Source organism: Mauremys mutica, chromosome 11 (genome assembly GCF_020497125.1).
Source record: "Mauremys mutica isolate MM-2020 ecotype Southern chromosome 11, ASM2049712v1, whole genome shotgun sequence".
Classification (NCBI taxonomy): domain Eukaryota; kingdom Metazoa; phylum Chordata; order Testudines; family Geoemydidae; genus Mauremys; species Mauremys mutica.
The window spans coordinates 25,963,516-25,983,192 of NC_059082.1; the positions used below are offsets into that span (position 1 = coordinate 25,963,516).

The window sequence follows — 19,677 nt, forward strand, 5'->3', positions numbered from 1 at the left end:
TGTAGGCTGAATTTTCAGAGCCTGGGGCTGCCACTGCTCTCACTGAAATCAATCACAGAATTTGCACTGGCTGCAGTCTGAGCAGGATTGAGATGACTGTATCTCCAGTAGAACTTTTCTTATAAATAAACACTAGTACATACGAAAGATAATGCACATTCTCAGAAAATACACTGTAAATAGTGCCAAGCTATATAGCTTTCTGTGAGGGATTATTGGATACAAAACAATAGATACAAATAACAGACCAGAATGACCTGGTATTAGCTTGCTTGCTTAACTTTTTTTTTTTTATTATTATTCCTTTCTTGTTCCTCTGTGTTAGCTCATAGAAAACAGTGTATATTAAACAAAGGATAAACTTGCATAAGGGTATTTATCTCTCTCTGGGTAAAACCCATACTAAGACATGAAAGGTAAAAGCTGCATTAATTACTCAAGAGGGATTCAAAGCTCAGCAGTTTACTAGGATTGAAGGATTTATTGAAAAACAGTGGTTCTCATGTGTAACTCCAGGCAATAAACCTATTTAATTAAAGGCTTAATCTTCTAGTTGACATGTTTGCTACTGTTGCAATAAAAGCCTCATCTGTAGCCAATTTTTGTAAGTATAAAATAATGATGGTATCCTTGGTCTTTTCCTCTTAGTTTTTTTTACTGTTAATTGCATTAGTTTGGTTTTTGTTTTAAAACTGAATGTTTCCCAAGGCTTGTGTGTCAAGAAATTAGAAGCTTTAATAAACCAGTTTTCCAGATGATTTTAAACTCAGGTTGCATTTCTCATCATCTCCTCTTTATAAATTTTTAAAAAATGTAAATGTTTAAGGTAAAAGTGTTTAAATGGATAGCAGTGAAGAGTTTTCCTTACTGGCTAGCAGTTTTCTAATGAATTTACCTGCTAAATCTAACTGTGTATATATCCTCCATTCATGTACATAGGTGTTAAGTATCATTAGTCCAAATTCATGCAAAACTTGAATTATTTTTTTTAAGACTACTCATCTTTAGGCCCCCAGCTGTTAGAAGTAGGTTCAGTTTTAGTCACCTCATTTTAAGAAAGAATAGAGATTGGTGTTCTTTCATGTGATCACATACTGTAATGTGACTGATAGATATTAACATATTTGCCTTGAAAGAAGGAGAATGAGAGTACTTATTGAGGTATATAAAATAAAGGTACTGTGAAAATAGATTGTGTTCTTCTTTAATCTTGTTTCATAAAACAAGAACAAGGGTTTAGCTGATTTTAAAAAATCCCTGCCACATGAGGTCAAGACCATTAATTCAGGAGGACTTTATCTAAAGCACACAATTTTATGACTGTTAAAATTCACAGCTACGCAAACTAAAGCAGATCCAATGGAAATCAAATCTTATGCCTCAGGAAAAAAAATCCCTGTTCCATGGTATGACTCTGAAAATGTGCTAGGCTGTTGTATAATTATAGTCGGGTTTTGGTCACTGCCTGGAACAGTTATCTAATCCAGTATGGTGTAATCCAGTGGTTTAGTCCAGTGGTTCTCAAACTTTTGTACTGGTGACCGCTTTCACATAGTAGGCCTCTGAGTGTGACGACCCCCCCCCAATAAATTAAAAACACCTTTTTATATATTTAACCCCATTATAAATGCTGGAGGAAAAGCGGGGTCTGAGGTGGAGCCTGACAGCTCACAACCCCCCATGTAGTAACCTCGCGACTCCCTGAAGGGTTTGGACCCCAGTTTGAGAACCCCTGGTTTAGTCTAATATATAGTCTCTTTCAGCTATAGCTTTCCTTTGCTGACCCATACTCAAGGCCCCAGTCCTGCAAACACTTAAGCACATGCATCATTTTATTCATGAGTTGATCCATCAGCAGATCTAATCTTGGATATGCGAAGTGTGGCATTTTGGAACACTTTGTATACTATGTAAAGGACCAGGCAACAGTTTACAAATATTTCACCTGAAAGAAAATCTGCCTTATGTAGTATGTCCATATTAATGTCTCATTTCACAATATTTTAGACTACAATTCTAGATTTTTAAAAAAGCTTTAAGACTTTATCAACATACTTACAGGTGTTGTTTTTCTGTTGTAGAAACACCCTGTATTTTACGTCAATGTTGAGTGTAAATTTACAGTGTGGATTATTTCCTTGGATTAAATTGTTGATGGGAACAGTTTTGTTTTTCTTTGCTTTAGGCTGGAACTCATCGGGAAGAAAGTGTCAGCCTCAACAGCAACCATTCAGTCCTGCCCAGTACAGTGTCTGCTCAGAGCACAGAACTAAATCATAAAACACAAGAAAATTACAGAGGTAACTGTACAGTGGTAAATTAATCTTTTTAATAATCCAAGGACAAGAATGCTATAGATCTAGGTAAATATGCATAAATACATAGATAAGATGGATGATGCACATAATTTGTGACATATGACTTAATTTCTATTGATTACCAATTTCACCAAGCTCTGGATTCTTACAGGAATTCAGATATAACCCTGTTTCATGCCACTCCCTGATCCAAATTCCATGTGAGACCTCACATCACAGCCACCATTCTTCCAGCTGAAGTGAACTGGCTAGAACTTCTTTGCAGCGCTTGGTTGCCATTTGTAAATCAGCCAGAGGAGTCTGACACATGTGATTTTTATAATACACAACAAGCCTGTATTTCAACACATGACCAATAAAGACAAAAAGCCTTAAAGTGCTGTGGGGAGACTGCCTCAATTCTTAGCTTGGAAAGTAGGCCATATAAAAGAAGGCAATTCATGCACCAGCATGCCTGCGCTGTTTGGGATTTGCATTTCATACTTAATGTGCAGGATTTGCTTACTGCACTAAATATATCAGTATATATTGAGCTCAAAAGCATCATTTAGATCCGGTCCTGCCCTCCTTATTCTGTCAGCTCTGCTTGTTAGATTGCAAATAGTTGTGCTGTGACTAGCTCTGATACAGGAGTCTTGATCAATAACTGCTTACATTCTTTTCCACTGTTTTTGCACCATCAGCTCTATCACTAATAGCTGATGTATACTTCTCCCTCTGCAGGAAGCTGCCTTAATCCTAACCCAAGCTTTTGCATGCTGATGTATGCTTTCACCAGACCTCTAAATTGTATGCTAAATAATACTCCTGAAATGCAATCCAGTATTCTCTATCAGATGTCTTGTGTCATTGTATTCCCTAGGAAACATTTTTCACTAAATACTAAATAATCTTCCCAGAGCCTCACACTCTGTGTAGGGAGCATTAAACCTAGGTTTCATGCATAACAGTGGATAGAACTGATTTGTTCAGTACTGTAAATCATTTCCGTTTATAATTAGAGTGCTGATACGTGAAGGCTCTAGGCTCTTGCCTGTAGCTTAAATATACAAAACTCAAAGATTAAAGCATGATAGTCAAACCGGATCAATCCCGAATGAACATAAATCTACCAGCCGTTCCTCTGAATATAGGAAAGTAAAAATTCATCAGCCACCCGCAAGCATCTCAACCCTTCCCAAAGGCCAGAGTAAGTAAATGATCTTGCAACATGCTCTGAAGGTCAACAAGTTTAGGCTACTTTGGAGCAAGAGGTTGGGGAGTGAATTCCAAAATCAAGGGTTCTTCAGAGAGAATGATATCGTAACAGTTGAATTTGGTACATCTTACCTTAAGAGTTAAAAACAAAGAGTAGTGAATTTGGTCAAATTCAGAGACATAATCACAAACTTATGAAATATTTTTGTCTAACTTTACCAATTATACTATCGAATTAGTTTTGTCTAATAAATTCCAAAGAATGTATTTATCTGAGGTTAATGGTTCTCTTCCATGAGAGAGCTCATGTGCCTTGTTAGTAGGGTAGATCAAAAGGTTACAGTGTTACTGCCAGATACACAGTCCTCTGACAGCCACTCCTTTTGATTGCTATCTTCTCCCCAACACGTCAAGTACAGTATGTCCCCTGAACCCTTCTCATATCCACACTGCCACTGATCAGTCCTCCCACTGACCTCCTAGCCCACCTCCTTCCTCACTCCTTGCCTATCCCTGTCTCACCTTCCTCACTGTACAACCTCACCCCCTAACCTCCAGGCCTCTCCAAAGCTTGCCCCACCCCCCTTCTCTATCTTAATAAACAACAAGGTGGTAACTTGCTTGCAATTCACTTATAAAATATTTTCCAGCATGAAGGGGGGCTGTTCTCCTGAGTATAATTTATACTGAGCTGTGTTTTGTTTGCAGCATTGTCAGGTGGCTTGCAGAGCCAATCTGTGGCCATAGGTCCAGCAGAAATCAAGTCAGAACATAAGGAGAAGGATGAAAATATACATGAACCTCCCTCATCTGATGACATGAAATCAGATGATGAATCCTCGCAAAAGGATATCAAAGTTTCATCTAGAGGAAGAACGAGGTATGATCTTGGTATGCCAGCAAAGGACTCTACTCTGCTTCTTTTTAAAGCGCAGGCTATTTTGCATATTGTGTCCTTACCAATAGCAGCGAGAGCATGTAAACCACTGGTAACCTTAGATTCAGTCTCCAAGCTTCCTTTTTGTCCTATATTAATAAGCTTGTGTTTTAAAATGTTGGCTTAATGTGCATATATCAGTAGGCAGAACAAGGTATTTTTACACATTGGCATTTTAATAATGCACAGAGCAATTAGCAGAAGATTTTGAAATCTTATTTTTACACAGTTTTGAAGTTAATCATAGTCCTCTCTACAGTGTGCAGCTATATAATTATCACAGTTTGGAGTGGAGTGATGAAGTCCTTAGCTGCAAAACTTCCACTGGATCTGCAATGGATGATAAAAAAGGGAAAGTTTCTGAAAACTGCACAAATGTTTAATAGGAAAGAACCATATTTTTCATAAATTTATGAATTTATTAAGTTGAAAATTTGTATGATTTTTTTAATGCAGTTGAGATGTTGGAAAGCTTAAAAATCTATTACAGATGCTTTATGCATCCCTGAATTGATGGTTGGGGAATTCTGAATTTGGGAAGTCCCCCAACCAATGAGTAGGCAGCAAATTTGCTATATGTACCATTGCTTCGCCAAGGGTGCAATGTATTCCTCCATTATTCTTGGAAATAGTGTGCTATGTATGGACACTTTACATATGAATTTTACGTAATTCAACGTGAACTAGCTATGTAAAAGCCATTGAGATGCATATTTTCAGGGAAATCTGAAGGTGGCAAGAATGGCAGCAGCAATATATATATATTTTTATCAGTTTGCTTGTGTATATGTGCCAATTTGAAATCATCACTTTTCTTTTTCAGATGAGACCATTTATATGCTTTCACTGTTAAATGAATATACGAGCATAAAATGAGTCAAATAGGAATTTTGATCTAACGTGGATATTTTAGCCATGTCATTTGCCAAACACACTTGTGATGTTTATACCTGTTGTTAAAATGGATCCTGACCTCCAAAATATCTATCAAACTTTTATCTTCCCTGGGTTTTTTTTTTCAGCAGTACTAATGAAGATGAAGACTTAAACCCAGAACAGAAGATAGAAAGAGAGAAAGAGAGGAGAATGGCAAATAATGCTAGAGAACGCTTGCGTGTACGAGATATTAATGAGGCATTTAAAGAACTTGGCCGTATGTGTCAGCTTCACCTAAAGAGTGAAAAACCACAAACAAAACTGCTTATTCTTCACCAGGCTGTGGCAGTCATCCTCAGTCTAGAGCAACAAGTCAGAGGTTAGTAGGCTACCTAACCACTGTGCTGTCACAGCTAGAGGGTTGTTTTAGTCATATAACAGTCCGCAGTCCCCTTTACTGCATGCATCATGTTTTTCATTTGCATTTTTTTTCTAACACACACAGCAACTAACCAGATGTACAATTTATTAGAAACATATTTGCCTTCATGTAAAAATGTTAACATACTTTGGGAAAAGCAAGGGACTGTTCAAAATAAAATAGCTTTAGGATCCTTTGATCCTGTGTTTGCTCCTTTGCAATTAGCCATCTCTTCATTATGCATCCAGAATAGACTCATTAAGGAAAAGATTGAGGAATGTCCTGCTTTGATTTGCAACATATGCTTATTTAACAGTATGGAAATGTTAGCAAAAAGAAAAGGTCTGTAATTTAAGGCTAGTCCTACACATTTCTATAAGAGGCAAGTAAGTTTGATTGGATTTAATTAAGTTTAAATTACAGTATATATTACTATGAGTAATGCCTTAGCTACTTATTTCATACTTTATACAAGGAAATATAAAAAAAATTAATTCCATAATTGATCTTTCATATATTCTCCTTTCCTCTGTCTTTCACAATTCACGTTTGTTTGTTTTTTTAAAAAAAGGAAATAACATGCACTGCAAGGAGGCGAGAAAGTGAGTTCTTTGTACATTGATGTGACTTTAAGGAAAACAACTAGAGAAACATACTTGGTTTTCTTTTACTTCTGTCTCTGCAATGTACATTTTTCTTAATTCTTATCAACAAATACACATCTGTGGCATCCTTTAGATGCCCCTTCTAGAGGTCATGTTGAAAAATAAACATAGTCCTTGATAACACTTCCATTGTCCTATGTTAATGGAGCTACTGTTGACCTTAATGTCTAAGCTCCTTTTACATTTATGTCAAAGAAATGATGAAAAAGACATCTGAGCCACCTGTCTCCCTGGTGAGGTTGATGCCTAAGAGAATTGGGTGAGCGTTCTCATTTTGTCTCCCTTTGGGCTGGTTGAACTACTGTCCTTTATTGTATTTCTCATCTGATGCATTTCCAATCTGAGTGTAAATGTCTTGCAGGTGTGGATGATGTCAACATTCATGTTTGCTTAGTGTGTCGTATCTCTAAATGACACGTAGTGTATTCTGCAGCTTATATTGGCAACTTACACCTCATTTTTACTTTCACCTTCAGTGGTATTTTACATGGTATATCAAAACAATCACTGGAAGAATATGTGTTAGAAGTGACAGCGTGAATAATGACACCGAGCATAAGTACTTTGTGTCAAACATTTGACATCTTACTTTTAGGCATAGTTTTGTTGATACAGCTTTTAATGGAATTAAGTTCCCTTCAGAGAACACTGGATGAACACAGTTATTATGGTGAGGCAATAGTGTTTCTAGAATTAAGATTGCAGCCAGCTTTCAATATGAAGTCCCGTTTCAGCCCCTTTGCAACTTGGGCTTGGAAAATCGATTTTACCTGAAAATTACTATAATTTCTATGAAGGCAACAGAGATTATTTCTACAAAACAGGAAGAAAATTCATCAAACAATTTTTTTGAGTTACGGGTCAATTTAAAATTAGGGTGACCAGAGAGCAAGTGTGAAAAATCGGGACAGAGGTGTGGGGGTAATAGGAGCCTGTATAAGAAAAAGACCCAAAAATCAGGACTGTCCCTGAAAAATCAGGACAGCTGGTCACCTTATTTAAAATTAAAACTACACTGTTTTGAAACTCTGAGTTTGGCCTAATATATTTTTGTCTCCCACCAGCTAAATAATGGTTTGCCATTACCCCTCAAAGCTTCCACTTAGGTGAGCCTCCTTAAAACTCACAGGAAAAAAGGGGTTGTACTTAAGCAAAGTTGTTAACAATTTTTGCTCTCAGCAGTTTGGGGCCCCATCCTGCTCATTGTCGCTCTTGGGAGACTTTTGTCGAAGCAGAATAGACACCATGTGTGCACGTTGCCCACAACTGTCACATTTTGAATTATAAATAACAAGAGGGTGTTTCTGTAGCTGATGGTCAACAGAGTTCTTCTAGTAGCTCAAGTGGTAGAGTCAGTAAGTATGGAGCAAGTCGATAAGGGTTCCAGTGCTGGGTCTGCAGGTTGGTTGTAAAATGGTTGTAATTTCTTCAGTTGTATCCTTGGTCCTACCAAAAAAAGACCTGACTTTTTTATTATTACTCAAGATTCCAGAGAGAGAGAAGAAAATCCTCACATTTCAGATTTTTGGTTAAATTTCATTGACAACTAAAATGTTATCTGAAAATGTTAGTTACATTCGGTAGTGGTCTGACATTTAAAATTACTCCTCTTTTAAAGTGACCGCATCTAATAATTCTTTGTGTCCCTTTGTCCGTCCAATGGGATTGTATTATACCACAAAATTTAAAACATCTAGGTTTTTTTAAAATTTTATTTTGGCTCATGGAAGAGGCAGTTTTCATGAACAGGAAAAGTAACATGTTTAAGAAACTGCCATGATTTGAAAACTAGACCAAGTTCTCTGTCATTGCAGCTTATTGACAAAAAAACATGACAAGTGTGAATATTTTTGCCAGGTAGAAACCAGCAAAGGCTGACATTCTAAAGAGAAAGGAAATATAGTAAAATTACTCATCACCCTAGATGACCCATCCAAACATTCTCCTGGCTTAGCGGAAATGTGCCCAGACCCATTTTGCAGAGATAGTAAGTAAGGAACTGAGTATGACTTGCCAAAGTTACGCGGGAAGTTTTGTGGGGAGGAATACATTGCTGTCACCTAACAATGCTAACAGGCTTCTGAAAACTGAGTAGCCCACTGTGGATAGTTTGAGGACTGTGCAAGGAGGATGAGGAGCACCATCACAGCCAATTCAACTGCCTTTCCCCTTCGTGTTGCTGAGGGCCAGCAAAAAGGCAGTATAACACAGTTATTGTCTAGCAAGTTGAATGATGTCATCCTCACTGCCCTGACTTCAGCACAGGGGCAGAATCTCATTGGTTTGCGTTTAAGGAAATTGAAAACTCCAAAGTGCATTTTCTTTGGTTTCCAGTTTAGCAAATTTCTGTGGTAACAAAGGGTCACGTTTTCAAAGCTGTTGGGGCACCTCAAAATACAGATTGGTGCCCACTGGAATTTTCAAAAGCATGTAGGTGGTTAAGTTAAAATGAATAGGCACTTTTGAAAATTCCATTTGGCATTTGTCTGAATCTTCAGCAGCCTAAATATCTTCAAAAATCAGAAACAGAAGCTGGTCAAATGGATTGATTTCTTCAGTACCATGGCCTATTGTGAATATGCTAAATGCCCACTCTTGGTAGCAGTGCATAGGATGTTAAGGGCTGTTTTCTCTCCTGTGACAGAGAGGAACCTAAACCCTAAAGCAGCCTGCCTTAAGAGAAGGGAAGAAGAAAAAGTTTCTGCCGTATCGGCAGAGCCACCAACACCACACCCAGGAAGCCACCCTGGGCTTAGTGAAACTACCAACCCTATGGGTCATATGTGAACACCAGCCAGGTATGTCTTTTCTTCATGTTCATCAGTTTGGGGAGAGGGTCCCATCAATGCACTGGGATGGCTGTAACTTGATTTACTGACTGAAGTTTGAAAGCCAACAAAAACACAATTTGTGTGATTATTCTTAGTAATTGGAGCTACCAGTGGACATTAGCCTCTTCATTAAAGTGCACTAAGCACTTCTATACATCTGAGCCACAAGTAAGAGTATTCAGATGTGGGTTAGTTATAAACTAAAGAACCAGGAATTTTAGGTAGCTTCTTTTTATTTGCATGCATTGTTGCCTATGGATATATCCTCCTGGGTCAGGTGGCCTTCACAGTGTGACCTCAGAGGAACTACTCATAACTAGGTTAGATAAGCCAAAAATAATAGAGATTAATTGTGCATACTCAAGAGGTATAAAGATCTCACTTGTTTAATTATCAGCTCATTATTTCCCAGTGCTGATTCATACAGCAACTCAAATAGTCAGAAGGGGCTTTTCATTTCAAATAGAAAAGGATTGGTATTTGGCTTGAGGCCAGTCATTTAAATCATACCACTTGTCTGACAGGCATTACTTTACTGTCTTTGCAATCTGCAGTCAACATCTTCAATAAAATCCTACTTTATGTGGCTACACAATTTCAGCTTTTTGTGAATCCACACACGAAAAACCAATGTTTGTATTGTCTCATGTAGCCAGGTGGTTACTATATCATTCATTGGAAAGCTCCAGTTGATGATCCCATACTGGGATAGCAGTCTGTTTTTCAACAGAATTGGTAAAAAAAAAAAATGAAAAGCCGCTTTTGACCATGCAAATTCCTGTTAGAATTCTTTAAAGTAGTATTTTCCTGGCCACTTGAGCTCATCAAAGCTATTATGCCCATGGTCAGGCTCCAGTGCCTTTATTTTCACTTATATTTTACAAAGACAAGAGATTAAATTTTGGATGCATCGTCCATGGATTTAGTATCATAGCTTCTATTAACTTTGGTCAAAGTTGTGTGGCAAATCCTTCTGCAGCATCCTGGAATTTATCCCAAGGTAGCTGCGTACCCTCTGAGAGATCTTCCAAAACATCAAGGTGGCACTGAAATTGAACCTTGTTAGATATTTCTGGTGATATTTTTCCCATTGCCATAGCAATCCCAGTCAGCTTCTTCCACTGTAAACTAGATTAAAGAAATGTTCTTTTTTCTACCTCAAAGCATAAAAAGCCCTACTGAGTTCCTCTAGTTTTTGTTCCATTTCACACCACTACAATAGCCCCCTTCTAATTTGCCAAAAGACAGTCCTGTCAAATCAACACAGTGGATTTTCATGCCACAATAAGAATTGAATTTCTCTGCACATTTTTACAAAGAACGTGTAGCAAGCAGTACCATGATGTCATTAAACTTTTAAGTAATTACCCTACTAGGGTAACAAAATCTGAACACTGATGAAAAAGATTGTACTGACTAGTTACATACAACAGCTTGACCTTTAATGATGTGAATTAGAATATGAATAATCATTTGTATAACTTGGGAAAAGATAAGAGCTCTGCAGAAAGTGTCCAATTCTTAGATGAAAAATGTTAAACATGTAGTCTTGGTAAAGACAAATTAAACAATTGTTTGGTTTTTTAGACTTGCAAATTGAGTGTTGCGAATACTTATTTCCCCTCCTACCACCTCCTAAACAATCATGATATTCCAGACAGAGGGAAATTTTCAGTGCCATTCTGAAAAAGAGTAGGCTATTAACAGTTTTTCACACATTAGTTTCTTTAGTTGGTTGTAGTTCTTTCATCTTTGCTAGGTTGAGGCATTTATTTTTAAAATAACACAAAACATATGACAGAGTGGTCATGTGCTTCTAAACCATACTGAATTGTTAAAAATTGTTCCATTCCATTGTAGGGTTTTGTTCTAGAGGTGAAGTTCTCCTTTGAGTTGAGGGAAAAAATAAGTTAGTTTTGGTTTCTCTATATAATCAGTGGTATCTTGCTGCTGCTACCTCAAAGATTTTAATAGCTTTTCAGTTGCCTAGATAAAATGGATTTAGTGGTTTCAGTCCAGTTCCTGGTAGATAGGTTTCCACATTATAAGAATTACCATCCTGACCAACATCTTAGTTGGCAGTCTCAGCTGAGAAGTCCATGCTGGAATGATGAGCTATCTTGTCAACCTCACCAAAAGATGTTTTTCCCAGGCCATCTTCATGGCATATCAGTGGAGTAGGATATTTTTGCACTGTTGCTGGATGTGCTTGAGGGACACAGAACTGCAGTAATTTGGTACATTTCATTTGCACTAAATTCACTGAAAAAAGACCTGAAGAAGAGTTCTATGTAAACTCGAAAACTTGTCTCTTTCACCACCAGAAGTTGGTTCAAAAGATGATTTCACCTCACCGAGCATGTCTCTCTAATATCCTGGGACCGACACAGCTGCAACAACACTACAAATATGATACAGCTACAGTCTATATAATAGTGTTGTTATTTTTTCATTAATTGTTTTACTAATACAATTTTTCTCCTATTTCCATGCCAGAATTCCAGAATTATCGGTAGGATATATAGAAGGTGACCTTTCTTCACAAGGACACAGACAACTAACATTATATGAAGACACAAATCTGACAGGAGAAAACACTTGAAGCAAGAAACCCAAATGCAATCTTATGATCAAAGCTACTGGTCAACACCTGCATCAGAAGTGAAGATACAAAGATCTTCAGATAGAATTTCAGTCCATGAAATACTCTGAACATATCATTCTGTTGCAAGCAGTGTGTCGCTTCTGCACAATCAGAGACTGTTGTGATCTCTCCACTCATCGTGGAAGTTGCCTTGTGCCTAAACTGAATTGACAAATGCATTGTAACTACAAATTTTATTTATTGTTATGGAACTGTAAAGGTCTACATATAAAGGGAAAAGTTAACATGTTTAAAGCTGATAGAATTTCAGCTGATGCCAGCATTTGTTAAAGCTGTTCACATTCAGAGAACAAAGCCGTGACAACCGTTGACCCTTAGCATTCCCAGCATACCTATTAGTGTCTTAAAAAAGGAAGGGAAAAGTCTTTTGTTGTCCTTTCCACTCCTTTTGCCATATAACTAGTGTTTTCCGTGCAATGGGAAAATATTCCTTGGCATAGCTTTTTTTTTTGTTTGTTTTTGGTCTCTGGTAATCTGAACAGTTATGGTCATCGTCAGCTTCCATACTGAGCTCCATACTTCAAGCCATTAGAAGGTACAGTGAAGAACGCAGACAGGAGCAGTAGTGTGACCATGCCATTTCTTGGATTTAAAAAGTGGTATTTTTTCCCTCAGACTTTCCTCAAATAAATATTTTTATTTCTAATTATAAACCAAACCTTTTTAGGCTTCTAGGCTTCATAGTAAAGCTTGTAACGTGAAGTGTAAATTGGGTGAGGAGAATCTACTTTGTTAGAATTGCTTTGTTTTCCAAGCAGTAAGTACTACATATAGTACATGTAAAGTGTTAGCTGTACGTAAGCACAAAATGCATTAAAATACAAAGGAGACTTTTTGGGCTGTAATTATGGTGAAAGAGTAAAATCCTAAATTCACCATGGCAGGTAGTGTGATGAACTAAACACAGCTGTGGTGGGCTAATTACATAATGGGAGATAAGAGCAATGGTCACCAATCTTTTTCCTTATTGTATACATTAATTATCTTGTCATTTTTGTATGGCTTGTCAGTGGAGAAGAATTCAGTGTGATTCAATCAGTTGCAAACAAACCGCCCCCTCCCAAGCCATATTAGCATTAAACCATTAAATGTTGCTCCACCAGAACAGTGTCCATAAGTATTCCTTTGTCACTAATGTGTTGATTGTTAAAATCCCTCTGAACTTCCATGGAAACTGTCTTCCACTGCAATGACCATGGGGGGAAAACTATCAAGCCAAGGTTGTCTTAGCTATTGTTTGCCACCAGTGAAAGAGGCAATACCCAATTAGCTCACATACAAAAAAGGAACAAAACAGTTAATCATTTTAAATAATTTCAATTAATTTGAAAGAACAAAAAAAAAAAGACTGTTAAAACAGACTAATGAATTTAAAATTATGTTTTGGATGGTTCCTAACAAACCAGTAGTTTGTGAAATTAGTGATTACATTCTATTACTTAATTTGAATATATCATCAGATAATATCTGACTATATCTGTGGCCTTGTTCTTCATTTCAGTGTTTATCAGCTAAAAATTTGTCACTTATGACGTGTGAAAGTGATCACGTGCCACTGCCAGGCCTTTTTCCTTCTAAGCTTGTCGTCTTTTTGGCTATATTAGACTTTGCAGTATGCCCAGAAGCTTTCCTTCATAAAATAGAAAGAAAAAAACATTTGGCTTATTTTTCACTGTAGCTAGTCTTTTATACAATAATCTTGTAAGAAAATTTCTTGAATTCTAAATATTACTCTTTCTAGATTTTTGAAATCGAAAAAGTTTTCAGTAAAAAGTTTCTTACTTTATTTTACTATATTAGGTAGTAAAAATGTAGGGTTATTTACCATAACATGTTCATTAATATCAGAAATTTACAATAGCATTGTAAGACCATAGTAGGGTTCTAGCATACCGTGTAGTACCTATGGAGTATTGTAAGAGCTAATTGTCCGAGATGAATTGCTTCTCATCTTGTTCTCCAGTTTCCATTGTTGGTTTATTGCAGATTTGTACCCTGTGTCAAATTTCAAGGTATTGCTGATAAAACCTTTTCAACCAGCAGCAAGAAGTTCAAAAAATTTTCTGTCAATGTAACAGAAAACACTATGTATATAACATTTATGTAGCAATAAATGTGCCATCTTTTTTTAACATTGTAAATCAGTGAGTTTTTAAAATTTCTCTTTCATCAGAGATTGTGTTGCTTGGAAACCCTATTTACTCCAATAAAAATCAAACAGATTTTCAAAGCACGCAGCTTAAATTGCAGGCACAAAATGGGTATGTGCTGCTCCCATTGAGATCAATGGCAAACACCCCGCCCCCCCCATTCATTTCAGTAGGACCAACAGTCAAGCAGTACTGGCAGCCCCCAAAAGGTGTGTGTGCATATGCAAACAGCAAATTGGTAGCTGCAGTTGCTACTGCATTGCATATAGTTTGCACCCCATACCTTCATTTCTCCTGTTTACAAATTCAGTAGGAAATATTTCACCTGCCCTTCAAAGGTTAGCATGTTATCAAGCTCCAAGCCCTCCCTGTGTGTTGATAAGATTCATGGGTGCCCGAGTTACTTTCAGATTGACTGGCACATCTATTCAAGTTTTGTGAAAGAGATGTGCACAGGTGAGGCTTGAAAGTTTTCCTAGCTTTTTTCCCCATTATTACAAATGAAAAAGGAATTGGGTATCAACTATGCATAAATAAATTATCACAGTGAAATCTATTTACAGTTTGTAATCTGCAGTTTGTTTAAAACCAAATACTTTAAGTGGTAGCACAATTAAATTTTGGTCTCCTAACATCTTAAATAATGTTTTCTACATTTTATTTGTCTTGTGGCCTAAAATAAGAATAATAGTCCCAGAAAGAAAAGTAGAAGAAAAAGAAAAATTAAGAGATTACAAAATACCAGGGGATTGGATGGCTGTCGTACACATTTTTCATTGAAATGTCAGTGTGTTCATTATCAGTCTTTAGAGCTACTACTTAAAATGTGGCTTTCAACTCATCCTGTATCTTTCTCTATACAATGTTAGAGTATCTTGAAAATAATTGTATTAACTAAGGCCTAGTCTACACCAGAATAGGTTTGCTATTGTAGCAAACCCTCCTATTATAGATGTAGCTTATGCTTTTGTCAGTATAACTTATACTGCTTCTTAGAGCAAAATACCTTATATCAGCAAAAGCACTTCTATGCTGGTATTAACTGCATCTACCTGTAGGTTTTTGCCTGTATAGAAACACAGTACATCAGTTTTGCTTATTAACAACCCCTCACTTACCGGAAAAAGTTGCTATTATCCGGCAGTTGCTAATAAGCAGAAGGCAGGTTTGTGAGGCAGCAGCCAGGGAGGGAAGCACTGGGATGTGTCTTCCCTGGCTGCAGCCCTTCAAACCTGTGGGCAGGGCAGCAGCAGGGAGCGGGGCTGCAGTCTAGATGCTGGGGCTTTCCACAGGGAGTGGTGGCGCTGGGCCTACAATCTACATGGTACCTCTGCCTGCACTCTCCAGGGGTCGGGGCTCAGCACGTCCCAATCTTCCTTCACTGTGCACAGTCCCCCAGGAGGCTGTAGCCTGGAGAGCACAGGGAGAGGTACTGTGCAGATCCAGCATATGGACTGCAGCCCCTGTCCCTGCTAGTGCTTGGCCCACAGCCTCCCCTTCCAGCCCGCACCCCCTGTGTGGGCCCTGTGTGCAAGCAGGTGTGTTGGGCTGCAGCCCCAAAAAGAAGTACTGGGACATGCTGAGCACCAGCCACAGGCAGGTGTGCCGAGCTGCAGCCTTGCAAACCTGCATGTAGAGGGTGCTTGGCATGTCCCAGCGCTTCCTTCTGCAGACCTGCCTGCAAGTGGGTGGCATCTTTCTTCTAAAAAAAAAAGTTGCCAATTAGCAGCATGCCATTGCTCAATATCAGGATTGCAATTACATGGAATCTACTGTATTTTGTAAATATAATATATATATATATATATATTACATATCACTCCCCAACTGACATTATTATACTGGCAAACATTTCTAGTGTAGACCTGGCCTAATACTGTATAGGAGGCTCGATCTACCATGCAGGTAAAACCAGCCTATGCATGTGGAGGGAAATGAATACTTTTGCCATTACATAGCATAACATTGCAGTTGTAACCTTTTTTCCTAGCCCTCGAGGACTGAGAGACTGATCTTTCTGATGCTTTCTTCAGCACAGACCACGTTTCTATCCCAATACCTTTTTTCTTACCCTGGTAATAATTCTAAAGTCAGCCTTTTAGCCCTACTTTCTCCTCAGACAAACAGCTGCCCTGTCCCACCTCTGAATGTCAGAAACTGACGGCTGTGTGAGGAGTTGAAAACAATACATTTTTTAAACGTCTCTCCCTTTCTTCACCCTCTTTTTCTGTTTCTACCATACCTCTGGCTTGTTTCCATCAACTTTCTCTCACCCCTATCTTCCTTTCATCTCTTTGCACTGATACATTCCCTTCTTCTTTGTCGTCTTGTTTTTTCTTTAAAAATGTAATAAGTTTGGATCGGGGCGGCTCTAGGTATTTTGCCGCCCCAAGCACGGCAGGCAGGCTGCCTTTGGCATCTTGCCTGCGGGAGGTCCCCGGTGCTGTGGATTCGGCGGCACGCCTGCGGGAGGTCCGCCGAAGCCATGGGACCAGCTGACCCTCCGCAGGCATGCTGCCAAAGGCAACCTGCCTGCTGCCCTCGCGGCGACTGGCAGAGCGCCCCCCGTGGCTTGCTGCCCCAGGCACGTGCTTGGCGTGCTGGTGCCTGGAGCCACCCCTGGTTTGGATGTTGGTCTGGCCACTGAGGGGAAGAGATACATGCTGGGGTGTCTCTGTTAAACAAAGCCCTATTAGTGATCTCTGAGCATCTGAAACATGGTGGGTAAGGTTTTCTGTCATTCCAAAATGGTGAAAGGGCAAAAACATAGAAACCTGATTTTGCTCTTCTCCCATCACAAAGCAGAAACTGTTGGACCCTCCTCTTCTCAGACTCTAACTGCAGAAAAATAGTCTCGCTATCCATGAAGCCATTACAGAGCAGAATAAGAGATGTAACTGAGCCTGAAAAAGAAATTCCAGGTACTGGGTAATACAGGTGGCTCTTGAATCTGTAACATCACCACTTAGCACTTACATAACACATTTCAGCTATAGCTTTTGAAGTATTTTATGAAGGAGGGAAACAATTTTGTCCCCATTTTACAGATTGGGAAATGAAGGCGATTGCTACACACATCTTAAAGAAAACCTTAGCCCTGGTGCTTCCAGTGCTACCAGGGTTGGGGGAGGGTGTTGTACTGCTTTAACTCGACCAGGACAGTTAAAGTAGTACACTGCAGCTGCACTAGTGGGTGCGGGGACAGTTACATCCATGGAAAGGTGCTACCTACTGATATAAGCTTATTCCCCTCTCAGAAAGGAGTGAGCTATATTGATACAAGTCTCTTTTATACCAATATAACTGCATCCAGGGTAAGGATTGTACTAGTACAACTATTTTGTTTAGCGGGGTCGGGGAGGAACAAAATACTCATACCAGTTTAAGAAAAATAAATAAACCAACTGTTTAGACCAGGCCTTAGGCAGAGATTGTGTGACTTTTTCAAGTTGTCAGTGAGTTATTGGCAGAGCTGGGAATAAAATTTCTTCTGATTCTTAGTCTGGTCTCTTATCCACGAGCCCACACTGGTTCCACAGGCTTTAAAGTAACAACTGTTGATAACTAATGAGAGATGAGCACTATGAAGATGAAATGAGCGCAGAAAAAGCTAGACAGAATGGCAGCCAAGATCAGACCAATTGGAAAAGCTGAGGGCTATGGCTGACCACAGAGAACAGAACTTCCAGAAAAATCAGGTCAGTGCTAAAAATGTTCAAATTTTGAGAATTTCAGGTGACACTTCAAAGAACTAACAGAGCTTCTGAAAAGAACTTCAAAATGGCTGGGTCTCGATTTCAAGGAAGAACCAGCGCATCTTTAATGCTGCTACCTAAATGCCCCACAAAGGGAATGAAATGCAAGCTACAACAGGCAGAACAGTAACTGCTACATAACAGGAGTGGAAAGACAGGAAAAGATCTTTTTTTCATGCAACAACAACAAAAAGTCACTCATCATTGGTGGACATAAGCTTTTGTTATTTCTGTACTAAGAAGAAAAGTGTTCCTATACAGATTATATTGCTGGAGAAAGTTCTGCCTCAGTCCTTTTCCTAGCAAAGTTCAGGGTAATGTACTTAGAAAAGATGTATCTGTTTTGAAGTGTCTGCTCAGCTAGTAAAGGAAATCCAGGAGTAAAATATTCTTGAAAGCAAAAAGATTTGACTGTGAACTCATGGAAGAAAATTAACACTAAAGAAACTATGATCGTTGGTCAGTAAGATGACAAAACAATACTTTGGCCTTAATTTCTCTTTGTTCATTTGGCTTTTTTTATTTCTTTCACTGTTTTCTAGACTGACAGTCCCACTCCCTAGCTCTTACTCAGCAATTAGAGCAGTAGTTTGGTAATTAATTTATGTACCTTAATAAAAATAACTAGGATACTTTATACTCTTAAAAGTTCTCAAACATTGATAGGTCTCAATTGTGCCAGCTTCTCTCATCTCTCCCTCTCCCTCCCCCCCCGCGCTTTTTTTTTTTTAGAATCCTGGGAGTTTATTCTTTGGTACTTCAAACATGACTGAGAAACCTAAATGAGACTGTGCAAGTGATTCAAAGGCTTGTGAAAATGCCTTACAGTGAGAGACTTTAAAGAGTTCTGTTTATCTTTATCAAAAAGATTAAGAGGTGAATTGATTATAGTGTCTGGGTAATTTCACGGGGAGAAACCACTGAGTCTCTTTAATTTAAAGCATAACATTGGCTCATCATTGTAGCTTCTCACTCCAGAATTGCAGCCAAGTCCTGGTGGTGTCACGTATCTCAAACAGTTCCTCCAAGGTACAGCATGTTGACAAGGGGCACTGCATCAGGCAGTGTTCAAATGCGTGTCTAGGCTCTCCATGTTCCCATTCAGGGTAATTCCTCAGCTTCCATGTGGTCATCGTGTTACCAGTCTTTGCCACTCCAGCTCTCGCTCATTGGACACTCAAGCCAGATGAATTCAAATAAACAGTGAAGGTGATTAACAAATGGAACAAGTGACCCAGTGAGGTGGTGGATTCTTCATCTCTTGAGGTCTTCAAATCAAGACCAGATGCCTTTCTGGAAGATATGCTTTAGTGAAACACAAGTCCTCGTGCTCGATACACAATGAAATATAGGTGAAGTGTATATCACAGGACATTACATAAGATCAGACTAGATGATCGAATGATCCCTTCTGTCCTTAAACTATTAATCTAGATCACTGCAAATTAAGTTCTCCAAAGATGGTGTCTATAGATTAAAGGACAAAAGCTGCCATTTCAGACATGGTTTTATACATACATTACTAAAACAAACAATACCCCCATAGGAGAATAAGGCCATTGTTCCAACCTCTTCCTTCCCAGAACTGGCCTCTTAGCAGAGGCCAATCTGCTTTGGAGGCAGGGGTGTCTAAAGTGCCCATTTAACTAAGGAGCTAACTAGAACCCACCACGAGCCTTACTATGTCTGGTTGCTGGAAAGACAGGGCGTGGCAGGATGACTTGGCAGAAAGTGGCGATTCATCATGCTCCTGAGGGTCCAGGTACCTTACTCCTTGAGATGCAGTAAATGATCGATTATGTGGCTGGACTGCCAAGCTGCTGCTCCTCCAATGGCTTTTGTTTTCCTGGCTAAACCCATTT

The 19,677-nt window shown here is 38.7% G+C and overlaps 1 protein-coding gene across 23 annotated transcripts in view; it reads left to right on the forward strand.

Moving 5' to 3' along the window:
- Nucleotides 1-14,042, forward strand: part of TCF12 (transcription factor 12) — a 328,520-nt gene extending 314,478 nt beyond the window's left edge. For all 23 annotated transcript variants that reach the window (XM_044980195.1, XM_044980193.1, XM_044980202.1 and 20 more), the window contains 5 exons: nucleotides 2,186-2,300; nucleotides 4,224-4,395; nucleotides 5,475-5,707; nucleotides 9,059-9,212; nucleotides 11,742-14,042. In XM_044980195.1, the coding sequence (XP_044836130.1) occupies nucleotides 2,186-2,300; nucleotides 4,224-4,395; nucleotides 5,475-5,707; nucleotides 9,059-9,201 (663 nt within the window). In that variant the 3' untranslated portion in view covers nucleotides 9,202-9,212; nucleotides 11,742-14,042. The remainder of the gene's footprint in view (nucleotides 1-2,185; nucleotides 2,301-4,223; nucleotides 4,396-5,474; nucleotides 5,708-9,058; nucleotides 9,213-11,741) is intronic.
- Nucleotides 14,043-19,677: the final 5,635 nt, after the last annotated feature.